The sequence below is a fragment of the Bidens hawaiensis genome, unplaced genomic scaffold (genome assembly GCF_021521415.1).
Source record: "Bidens hawaiensis isolate Kalapana, Puna unplaced genomic scaffold, B.hawaiensis_p1.1 tig00002553_1, whole genome shotgun sequence".
In the NCBI taxonomy this organism is placed as follows: Eukaryota; Viridiplantae; Streptophyta; class Magnoliopsida; order Asterales; family Asteraceae; genus Bidens; species Bidens hawaiensis.
In genome coordinates this window covers 1,202,802-1,214,076 of record NW_027491139.1, presented here as the reverse complement: position 1 = coordinate 1,214,076, position 11,275 = coordinate 1,202,802, and the positions used below count along the sequence as shown (strand labels likewise).

The following is an 11,275-nucleotide window of genomic DNA, read 5'->3' as shown; positions in this document are numbered from 1 at the left end:
ACCAGATGGAAACCCGTACATCCCCTTTCTTCTTTGCCGATATTTTTAGGTTCCGGCATTCATCTCATGCTGCAACTCAAACCTTTTGTTTTTTTTTCACATTGCTCTTTATTTGGACACTATATCCACCTACGAGAGGATCTACTATGTAGGTTGCGGGTTCATGGGAACCCACTAAGCTTCATATCTTTAATGGAGCGCCTATATAAATATTGGAATGAATCCCACATATAAATGTTAAGTGAACTCATACGTAAAGTGAGTCATGGTCTATTTGTAAAAACTCTTCCTTCCTACTGTGAGAACTTGAGCTTAAATCCCCTTCATTGCAAGTAGTTATTTTTCTTTTTTCAAATCTGCCGGCTGCCCATGTCGCTTGCCTGCTTTCCTCCCGGGATCGACAGCTCCCCTTCACAACTTATTTTGTAACGATAATTACCGGATCTAAATATGAAACATTATTGATATTATATGTGATTTTTGTATACTGAATACTTATTGATCAAAGTCTGGTTCATTGTCATGAATTATAAGGGTTGCTTACATTGATTTATTTGGTTTATGGAACCTCAGTTGTAAAACTTTGCTTAGATTCCTATTGTGATTTTTTTTTATGTTTTATTTGTGGCAGTCTGTTTCATATTTCTATGTGAGGCAGTCTGTTTCATATTTCCTTTGGTAAAAAAAGCCATCGAGTTCAAAAGATTAAATATGACACCTTGAACAGTGAAATTCACATGTAAAATTCTAAGAACAACAGTATTTGGGGTGAAATGACACATCATATGATATATTTTTCAGCCTCCCAAATGGTTGGAAGCATGGATCCATAACTTATAGGCCATTCATGATCTTTTCGTTGGTCTAGAAACCCTTCTAATAATAGACCCTTTTGTTTCGTTGCTATATGAGACTCTTTAATGTCATGACTTGGCGTAAAAAGTTTGTCGTTATCACCTCGCTACTAACAATTATTTGAATGTTCATAATATATTGGCAATACTAAAATTGTCACTAACACAATAACCAACTATTCATCGTAATCACTATTTTTATACACCGTATATCTCCAACCCAAGTTTTTATAACATCTTGAACCACGAATTAGGGTGTATGGAATTGGGTTTATAATAAGATTATTTTACGAATTCATATATAAAGTAGAAAGTTTTGAGAGCATCCTTTTTAACTAATATATGATATCTTTTATATGAAAGCGGTGGATTAACACTCATATGTCACACTTGTTTGTCTCTTAGAACTATCAAAATCACAAGTGCTGTGCTGAGAATATACAACTGATGGCCTGATCCGACTCACACCGTACTGGCCTGTTATCAAGCCAATAATAAACGTGATATAGCATATGTATTGAAGATGGACGTTAAGATGTAATGATAACAACAACTAGCGTTTGTAGTCCAACGGTTAGGATAATTGCCTTCCAAGCAATAGACCCGGGTTCGACTCCCGGCAAACGCATTTTATTTTAATTTTAATTTTATTGTAAACAAAATCATTATTTTGCCCAACTACATGTAAAATAGACTAACAAAATCTCGTCTCCTTCAACCTATGAATTTTCTTTCAAAATTTTTGTTTATTGTTGAACCCAAATTCATACACTCACGAATGATTCCTTGAAATTGTCGAAGTTTTAGATAGGTAAGAAAACAACATTAGAGACTGTACTTAGGTCAGTGTTGAGTCTTCTTCATACACAATTATTTACCTCGTTCGGCCCTTAGTTATATTTTTGGTTCTTTTATAAACTAAGTGAATAATTGTGTATAAGGAACTGATGTGACAAATTCATACACTGAACCAGATCCAGTCCCCAATCAATATTAAGTTTGGTCCTTAACTTGAAACGTGAAATGTTAAAAAATCAACCTTCTAATAATTTAAGTATTAATTTTAACACAAAAATTACTTTGCAAAGTACCTTTATCAGATTAAGAAACAATGAGGTTGCTAACATCAAGTACCAATTGTTTGCCATATAACTTGCCACGTCAAAACCAGTGTTTTCGAGTAAATTCAGTCTGTAATGAACACTTTTATATGTGACAAAACTGTAATGAAAAGATGGAAGCACACAAGAAACTGGTGCAGCTCATGCTGTTCTGTTCATCCAATAACTATACATACCGAACCAATAACAAACATACAGATGCAAACCGTATCTTTTTAATCCAAATTCCATACAAACTTGACCAAAAGTGTTTCAACAGTTTATTGTAAACAAATATATATCAAGACAAACATTCACACAAATTATAATCAAATGAAATGTGCATATTGCTGGCCTGCAATTTAAGCATTACCTTTGTTACAAATTAAATATTCTTTTTTATTGACCAAATGAGCAATCACTAGAGTTTAATAATCATAATAATAATCACAGAATCACCTCTTACCAGTTACTAACTATCTTACGATAAAATCCACTTTATGAGTAAAGGTTGCAACGAATTAATCCGTTTTTAACAAGCTATTAAAAACCTATTCAAGAAATATACAAAACCATTTTACCATAACAAAGTGCTATCTATTATTCTATTATAATTCCCATCTACACAAGAAATCACCAAACTTTGTTCTAAACATACGCGTATTTTCATATAATGAAAATGAAAAATAAAGGAAACAAAACAACCTTACATCATGGGGCAAGTTTCCATTTTTTAAACCTGTCGAAAAGCAACTCGATAGACTTTTGTACCCTCGAGATTTCACTTTGTTCAACCGCATGTGAAGCCTGCTGCAAACTTTCAACCCCACGACCCAAACACGCAATTGACGGTGCAGATGGAACCGATTCAACAACACATTCAATACCATCACCAAACACAAGCAAACCACTGCAAGTAGCCACACTGCACCCGAATGTAGCCCATGGAAGAACCCCAATTGGACGAACCTGTCTTTTCCTCATTATTTCATAAAAAGCCGATCGCATTGCCGAAAGACTCGTTTTTTCAACAGATGCAATAACACTGTGAACCACAGTTCTAATCTTCTCTGCAGAAGCAGCTGCTTTCATTGATGATGTGGCATTTAGTCCGGACTTTACCATACTCGGGGCTATTATTTTGGTCGGGCCAAGAATCTTGCTAATCGATAAAGTCACGAGCTTTTGCGTTTGTGTCATTATTAGTTTTAAAGAAAATGGAACTTTGAATGTAACGGCTTTTGCAAAGGCGGATGCTGGAACCACTTTTGAAAGAGACGAGGCACCGATTACAGCTGTTGCGCCTGCACCAACCGCCACTACCGGTTTATCTTTCAGTTTTCTTTTTTTACCACTATGATTGTTGGTTTCAGCTTCACCGTCCTTTGCTGACTCATCAACCAGCTCCTCAACCGCGTTCATGATCTCAGAAGGAACAACAGTATTCCAATGTTTTCTTAATCCAGATAAAGTACTGGCATCTAAAACCGCAACTATTGAGTTAAACTTCTTTGTTTGACTACGAAGAGCATTTGCAAGAAGTGCATGTGACTTTTCTTCATCAGGTAGAGTAGAAAAGTCAACATTAGATGAGTGACTTCCATTTTTTAGAGCCATTCGACCGGCATTATTAAGAGCAATTCTCAATCCCTCAACTGCAATTCTGAACACATAAACTTCTGAAAGCATTTGAGTATCAATATTGTTGCCTTTGCTGACATCATGAAGCATTTTTTGTGCATAAGCTAAAGCTTGTCCAATCGAAGGTATTTCTATAAACATATTGTGCAAATCTTCAAGTAAAGGATAAACAGACCACGCATATTGCGGGGCCTCATAATCATCTTGAGGTTTAATGTTTACACAACGCGTATCTTGATCTAAACTTAATTGAATCAAATGAGACGTTAACAGCTTCAAGGTCTGAGAATAAAGGAAATCATCTGAAACGAGAAATCTACTTGAACCTGATGAAACTACCGAACTTACTTTTTGTGGCATCAAGCTATTAAGCTGCAAACCAAAACCATGAGAATTGTTACCAGTTTCAACCTCAGTTGACGGATTCTGAGTTTGATCTCCTATACTCACAAAAGGCGATTCAAGCAACAAAAACGAAGAACCGACTTCTTCAGCAGCTCGTTTCGCAGCTGAAAAATGTCCATTAAATCCAACACCAAAAATCTCCTTCAACACTAAACTCCCAGCCACATTTTCATACTCATCTTTACCAATCTTATGAAGAAAACACATCTTAAGTACTTCTAACGATGAAGTAGGAATCAAATGTTCATCATCACCTACCAACCGAACATCATCGTTAAACTCCATTTCTTTAAACTGAGCCACAACTGCATCCGGCTTAACACATCTAACAACACGATCAGCATCAACAGCCGATCTCTCGGACAAATTCTGAGCACAGAGTACATAAACCACCGCCTGTGATTCCGGCTCACGAAACGCAAACACAAACCGTTTCGTGTCTTCCGGTATATCCAATCGACTCACTAATCGATCAGATACTCGTAAATCATCATTTCTAACATTAGAAAACGGCCATAAACTCTGTAAATAACTCAATATCGTCATTTGATTTCGCTTAACATTGACCTAAATGTCCATATTTCGGACAGTGCATTACAACAAACGAAGACCTAATTGGCGATCAGCGAAGAGAGAATGGATTACGCACAGAGGCAATTACAGGATTCATAGAGGAAGATTGGTACCTGATGCGTAGTATCAGAAGGCTAGGGTTTATGATTGTCACGGGTTGAGAGGAATTGTAACGAATAATTAAACACTAGAGAACTCGAAGTCTAAACTAAACAAGAAACTTGAGATAAATAACAAGTTGTTTATCTTAAATCTATATCACATAATTTACAAGGTAAAGACTTGTGAGTTTTTCAATATAATAAGTTTAACTAAAGAAACTTGAGATAAATAACAAGTTGTTTATTTTAATTTATTAGACGGGTGCCCGATGCTGCTGGAAACCAAAACCCTAGTAATCATGTAACAATTACGGATATTTAAAGTTAGTTTGAAATCTTGAAAACGTTTAAACCAGTCGCTACTTTTGATTAGCTGGTTTATGAATGTTCAAACCATAGAAAACTGTTCGGTTTATACCAAAATTAGGCCATATAAAACCGGACCGGGCTGTAAACTTATTATTGAATTTCAATGCGTGAAACCAAACCATTAGTAACGATTCAATTTAAATTTTTGACGCTTTAGTTTTCGTTTTCAATGAAAAAAAAAATCAAACCAACGGTTTAGCTCACTATTTAACTTAGAAACCGTTAAAACTGAATTGTGAACGCCTATATGTAACATGTTAATATTTTTAATTGAAAAAAACTATAGCAATACCATACCCAAATTAAAGACAATAAAATGCTCGTTTTTATGGTGTAATTTTTAAAAAAAATGTATTAACGTATGAAAAAGTTACGGCCGTTGGAAAATCGTTGGTGGGAAGTTGGTTACAATTAAAATAAAAAATAATACATAGGTAAAGATGAAGGTTCAAAGTTGTAATAATTTTTTAAATTTACAAAAGTTGAGTAAAGATGAGGGGGCAATGTTGTAACTTTTTTCATGTATATTTTCTAATGAACAAGTTTGTCCCTATCTTACATATTATAAAATGTGTACCTTAAGCTTTACAAGTTATGAATTACTTAAAATATAGGTGTCTTAATTTGCCCATGTTTCATGCATTATATATGGTATAGATATCAAATATAATTTTATGGGTTATTCTACAAATACAAATGACAACAAAAATAAAAAGGGTGAGAAGTCATAATTAATTGACATATGTCAAATGGTGACCATAGAATAAATGATATAAAAATAACAGTACATATTTTCTTTTTCCACATGTAAGTTACATGTAGTTCCTCCATCATTTTAAAATGTCTATAACCTTTTCATATGATATTTAAAAAAAAAAGTTCACTATAAAAACAAACTTTTTTTATCTTTAATATGAGTATAATTTTGTTGAATAAAAATTAAAACAAAAATTACGTCATTGTGTCTTTTTGCTTACCATTGTGTCTTTTTCGTCATTGTGTTTTTCTGTTTGTCATTGTGTCTTTCAACTCATCATTGTGTTTTTTTTAAGTATTAATAACACCGTTGTGTAATAATAATATGTAAATATAATAAAAAATACCAACAAATTATCTAACACATAAAACACAATGACGAATATATATAACACAATGATCTGAAAAATAAAACACAATGATGAATACATATAACACAATAACCTGAAACGTAAAATACAATGGTGAATACATATAACACAATGACATGAAACATAAAACACAATGGTGAATACATATAATAACACAATGACCTGAAACGTAAAACACAATGGTGAATACATATAACACAATGACCTGAAACGTAAGACACAATGGTGAATACATATAACACAATGACCTGAAACGTAATACACAATGAGCAGGTTAGTGACCCAGAGGCAGCAGGAAGTTCGAGTGCGGGGAAGAGTAGCGGCATGGATCCGGATCTTAAGGAGCTTCTAACTAAGCAATCCACCATGCTTTCTCACCTTATTGACAGAGATAGTAACACACAGCAGAGACTAGCTGAGCACGACACCCTATTGAAAAACCAGCAATCGTCATTTTTGGAGATGTCTCGAAAGGTGGATGAGATGATGAAGCAGATGCTACCTAATAAACAGGTCGGAGCATTTCAGGGAAGCACTGAGCTTAATCCGAAGGCACCGTTGAAGGCGGTGACCACCCGTAGGGGCAGAGGAGGTGATCGAAAGCATTCACCGGCAAATGATGAAGAACCGGTGGACGAGGAGATAGAGATGGAGACTCCTGTGAGGACGCACGAGAGGCGAGTCCCAACAAGTACCGCGTCAGACGGTGAGTCTCCCACAGAGAAAGCTATTGAAAAGAAGATTGAAGATAAGAAGAGTCCCGAAGTCGATCTTACTCGAGTTCCGTATCCAGCTCGTCTTCTGCGGCAGAAGTATGCGCAGGAATATGGACATTTATTGGACAAGTTTAAACAACTAAAAATCCATCTTCCGTTTGTCTAGGCACTCCAGCATATGCCTAAATATGCCAAATTCTTGAAAGATCTTCTTTCGAATAAGAAGAAGCTGGAGGGACTTTCGACATTATGTCTAAATGAAGGATGCTCTACGGTAGTCCAGAACAAGCTGCCAGAGAAATTAGCAGACCCGGGACACTTCACGATTCCGTGTTTGTTTGGCAGCTCAACTGAGAGCTACGCGTTGGCCGATTTATGTGCTAGCATAAATCTGATGCCATATTCTCTCTATAAAAAGCTAGACCTTGGCGAGCCGGTTCCGACGCGCATGAGTTTATCATTGGCCGACCGTTCGGTCAAATATCCGCGGGGAATTGTGGAAAACGTACTCGTTAAAGTTGATAAATTCGTTTTCCCCGTGGATTTTGTTATTCTTGACATGGAGGCTGACGATCAGGTCCCACTCATTTTGGGACGACCCTTCCTGCTTACTGCTAAGGCGCTTATTGACGTCTTCGACGGCAAAATTACACTTCGTATAGGGGAGGAGAACGTCACATTCGATGTCGTTAAATCGATGAGAAACTCCAGTAGTCAGGACGATTCCGTTTACTTTCTTGACACGTTCATATCTCAGTTCGAGCGATGTCTTGACTACATCTCTAGAGCAGATTTGCTCAATCAGGAGGACGAGGTTGATGTTCCCCCGGAGCACGACCTGAGCATTCTTGTTAGCTCACCTCCTGAATACCCCGAGGTGTTCACGGTTGCTGATAGCACCGAGGGACCGAAGGAGAGGCCATCGATTGAGGCGTCACCGTCCCTCGAGCTTAAAGAGCTACCTCCTCATTTGGAGTACGCTTTCTTGGACGGTGACGCCGATCTACCCGTCATCATTTCTTCTCAGTTGACGGATGATGAGAAATTAAGGTTGGTTGATGTGCTCAAGGCACACAAACAGGCTATTGCGTGGAAACTCATGGATATTCAGGGCATCAGCCCGAACTTTAGCACGCACAGGATACTCATGGAGGATGAGTACAAGCCTGTAATCCAACCTCAAAGGAGGCTCAACCCTAACATGTCGGAGGTAGTCAAGAAGGAGGTTATCAAACTCCTCGACGCAGGCCTGATCTATCCCATCTCCGATTCTTCATGGGTGAGTCCCGTTCAGGTCGTCCCTAAAAAGGGAGGGATGACAGTTGTCACTAACGAACGTAATGAGCTTATTCCAACTAGGACAGTCACAGGTTGGAGGGTGTGCATAGACTATAGGAGGCTTAACGACGCTACTAGGAAAGACCATTTTCCTCTTCCGTTCATCGATCAGATGTTGGAGCGTCTGTCGGGGAGACATTTTTACTATTTTCTTGATGGATTTTCAGGTTATTTCCAGATCCCAGTCGCACATGAGGATCAGGAAAAGACTACTTTTACATGCCCATACGGTACCTTCGCGTACAAACGTATGCCTTTCGGGTTGTGTAATGCTCCGGCCACTTTCCAGCGTTCCATGGAGGTTTTCATTCGATCAATGTCTTTCTAATCTTGAGAGGATGATGAAGCGGTGCATAGAGACTAAGTTAATGTTGAACTGGGAGAAGTGCCACTTTATGGTGACTGAAGGCATTGTGCTCGGGCACAAGATTTCGCGAGACGGTATTGAGGTAGACAGAGCTAAAATCGACACTATCAGTAGACTTCCTCCACCGACTAGTGTGAAATCCGTTCGTAGTTTTCTCGGGCATGAAGGTTTTTATCGTAGGTTCATTAGAGATTTTTCTAAGATCACCCGGCCCATGACTCGTCTTCTAGAGAAGGACATCGCATTCGAATTTGATGCTGATTGCCTGAAGGCGTTTGAGTTTCTCAAGGGGCAGTTGGTTAACGCCCCTATCTTAGTAGCACCCGACTGGAGCTTACCCTTCGAGATCATGCGTGACTCTAGTGATTTTGCAGTCGGGGCTGTTTTAGGTCAGCGGAATGACAAGCACTTCCATCCTATCTATTACGCGAGTAAGACCCTCAATGATGCTCAGGAGAATTACACGACTACTAAGAAGGAGCTTCTAGCAGTGGTTTTTGCGTTCGACAAATTTCGTTCTTATCTCGTGTTGTCCAAAACCATCGTTTATACTGATCATGCGGCATTGCGGTACCTGTTCGCCAAGAAAGATGCCAAGCCTCGCCTAATACGATGGATTCTCTTACTTTCCGAGTTCGATATTGAGATTAGAGATAAAAAGGGAGCGGAGAATGTAGCTGCGGATCACTTATCACGTCTGAAGGATCCGAAGAGAGAGGAGATTAGAGAGGATGCCATCGGGGATAAGTTTCCCCACGAGTCGTTGATGATGGTGAGAGTGAGGTTTGAGAGAGAGCCAGTTTTATACGTGAGTGCTGAAGAGGAGGGTCTTCCATGGTTCTCCGACATTGCGAATTATCTGGCCGAAGGAGTAGTGGTTAAAGGCATGAGTTATCAGCAGAGGAGGAAGTTCTTCGCAGACGCCAACCACTACATATGGGATTCGCCGTATTTGTTTCGTGTAGGTGCCGATCAAGTGTTGAGAAGGTGTGTGAGTAGAGAAGAGGGCCGTGAGATTCTTAGGCATTGTCATGAGGGTTTAACTGGAGGCCACCATGGTTCATCTTCCACCGCTAGGAAAGTTCTTGATTCCGGCTTTTATTGGCCATCGATATTCAAAGACTCACACGAGTTTGTCAGACAGTGTGACGCGTGTCAGCGCACTGGTAACATCTCATCCCGTAATGAGATGCCTCAAAACCCTATTCAGGTTTGTGAGATTTTCGACGTTTGGGGCATTGATTTCATGGGTCCTTTCCCTTCTTCTCGAGGGAACCGATATATTCTCGTGGCTATCGACTACATTTCCAAGTGGGTTGAGGCTCAAGCCTTGCCCTCTAATGATGCCCGAGTTGTAGTGGGATTCTTGAAGAGGTTGTTCTGTCGGTTTGGTACTCCCAAGGCCTTGATCAGCGATAGGGGCACACACTTCTGCAATGCCCAGATGGAGAAGGCATTGGCACGGTATGGGGTCACCCATCGGTTGTCCACTGCCTATATTCCACAGACGAGCGGGCAAGTGGAGAATGCAAACCGAGGCGTTAAACGAATTTTAGAGAAAACTGTCGGCAAGAACCGAAAGGACTGATCCGACAAGTTGGATGATGCACTTTGGGCTTTCCGCACAGAATTTAAAACGCCTATTGGGACCACACCCTTTAGGATGGTTTACGGGAAAGCGTGTCATTTACCGGTGGAGTTAGAGTATAGAGCATATTAGGCGTTGAGATCCGTTAATCTTGACCTAACCCAAGCTGCGAAAAACCGGTATCTCCAAATTCATGAGGTAGAGGAGCTGAGAGATGAGGCGTATGCGAGATCATGGAGTTATAAGGAGCGTACGAAGGCGTTGCATGATCGGAAGTTGAGGAAGGTGAAAGGGTTCAAGTGTGGGGATCGGGTGTTGGTTTATAATTCCCGTTTGAAGTTATTTCCAGGTAAACTTAGATCGAGATGGGTTGGTCTGTATACGGTGAAGGCGGCATTCCCGCACGGTGCAGTTGAGTTGGTTGATCATGAGGGGAGAGCGTGGAAAGTGAACGGCCATAGGTTAAAGCATTATATTGGTGGGCCGGCTGATTCGGTCGAGGAAGATGTATTTCTCCTCGACATCCCTACTTTGATTGTTTGATAGGGATAGGACTCGGGAAATACCCGAGTGTAGAGTTTGTATAATTTTTATTTGTTGTCTTTTATTTTTGTATTTTGAGTCAGTTTTAAGTTTTTTAGAGTCTGTTTGATGTCTGCTTTGGGTGATTTGAGATTTCTTTTGCAGGTTTGGATACTTTTGTTCGTACTCAATCTTCATTCGGACGGGGGCGTTCGAAGCTTATGTGATTGTAGAGGGTACCCAAAAGCTGCGGCCAAGAATGATATGTTATACGGTCGCTTTATTGGAACATGACATATGCAGATCATTGTCATATTACCAGGGGAGTCTATTCCATTTTATTTATGCTTTGTTTTATTTTTTTTTTTATTTTTGCTTTATTTTTGTCTTTTTCTTGTCTCCCATTGAGGACAATGTGAAATTTAAGTGTGGGGATGGGAAACTGACGTTTTTAAGATTTTTATTAAAAAAATTCAAAAAAAATAGATAAATAAAAAAACGAAAAAAAAGAGTTATATAAAAAAAACAAAAAAAAAAAGAAAAAAATGTCCCGAAAATTTATTTTGCGCATAAT

At 38.9% G+C, this 11,275-nt stretch overlaps 2 protein-coding genes and 1 non-coding gene across 3 annotated transcripts; 2 read left to right on the top strand and 1 right to left on the bottom strand.

Moving 5' to 3' along the window:
• The first annotated feature begins 1,410 nt into the window (after positions 1 to 1,410).
• TRNAG-UCC (transfer RNA glycine (anticodon UCC)) lies at positions 1,411 to 1,482 on the top strand. The gene has a single exon. It is a non-coding gene; the product is annotated as a tRNA-Gly (tRNA).
• A 1,183-nt stretch (positions 1,483 to 2,665) lies between these two features.
• On the bottom strand, positions 2,666 to 4,546 carry LOC143620247 (uncharacterized). The gene has a single exon (XM_077091970.1). It carries the CDS (start codon positions 4,544 to 4,546, stop codon positions 2,666 to 2,668), a length of 1,881 nt encoding a protein of 626 aa, XP_076948085.1.
• A 2,518-nt stretch (positions 4,547 to 7,064) lies between these two features.
• Positions 7,065 to 10,722, top strand: LOC143620246 (uncharacterized). Its single transcript, XM_077091969.1, has 3 exons — positions 7,065 to 8,391; positions 8,822 to 9,757; positions 10,346 to 10,722. The coding sequence occupies exons 1-3, from the start codon at positions 7,065 to 7,067 to the stop codon at positions 10,720 to 10,722; spliced, it is 2,640 nt and encodes an 879-aa protein (XP_076948084.1).
• The last annotated feature ends 553 nt before the right edge of the window (positions 10,723 to 11,275 follow it).

Excerpts from the sequence above, each read along its gene's own strand:
- LOC143620246 (XM_077091969.1), top strand. The coding sequence starts at position 7,065 with ATGCCTAAATATGCCAAATTCTTGAAAGATCTTCTTTCGAATAAGAAG. Across the intron at positions 8,392-8,821 it reads TTTTCTTGATGGATTTTCAG|AGAAGGACATCGCATTCGAA; the intron begins GTTATTTCCAGA and ends CTCGTCTTCTAG. Across the intron at positions 9,758-10,345 it reads TGACGCGTGTCAGCGCACTG|CTGCGAAAAACCGGTATCTC; the intron begins GTAACATCTCAT and ends ACCTAACCCAAG.
- LOC143620247 (XM_077091970.1), bottom strand. The coding sequence starts at position 4,546 with ATGACGATATTGAGTTATTTACAGAGTTTATGGCCGTTTTCTAATGTT.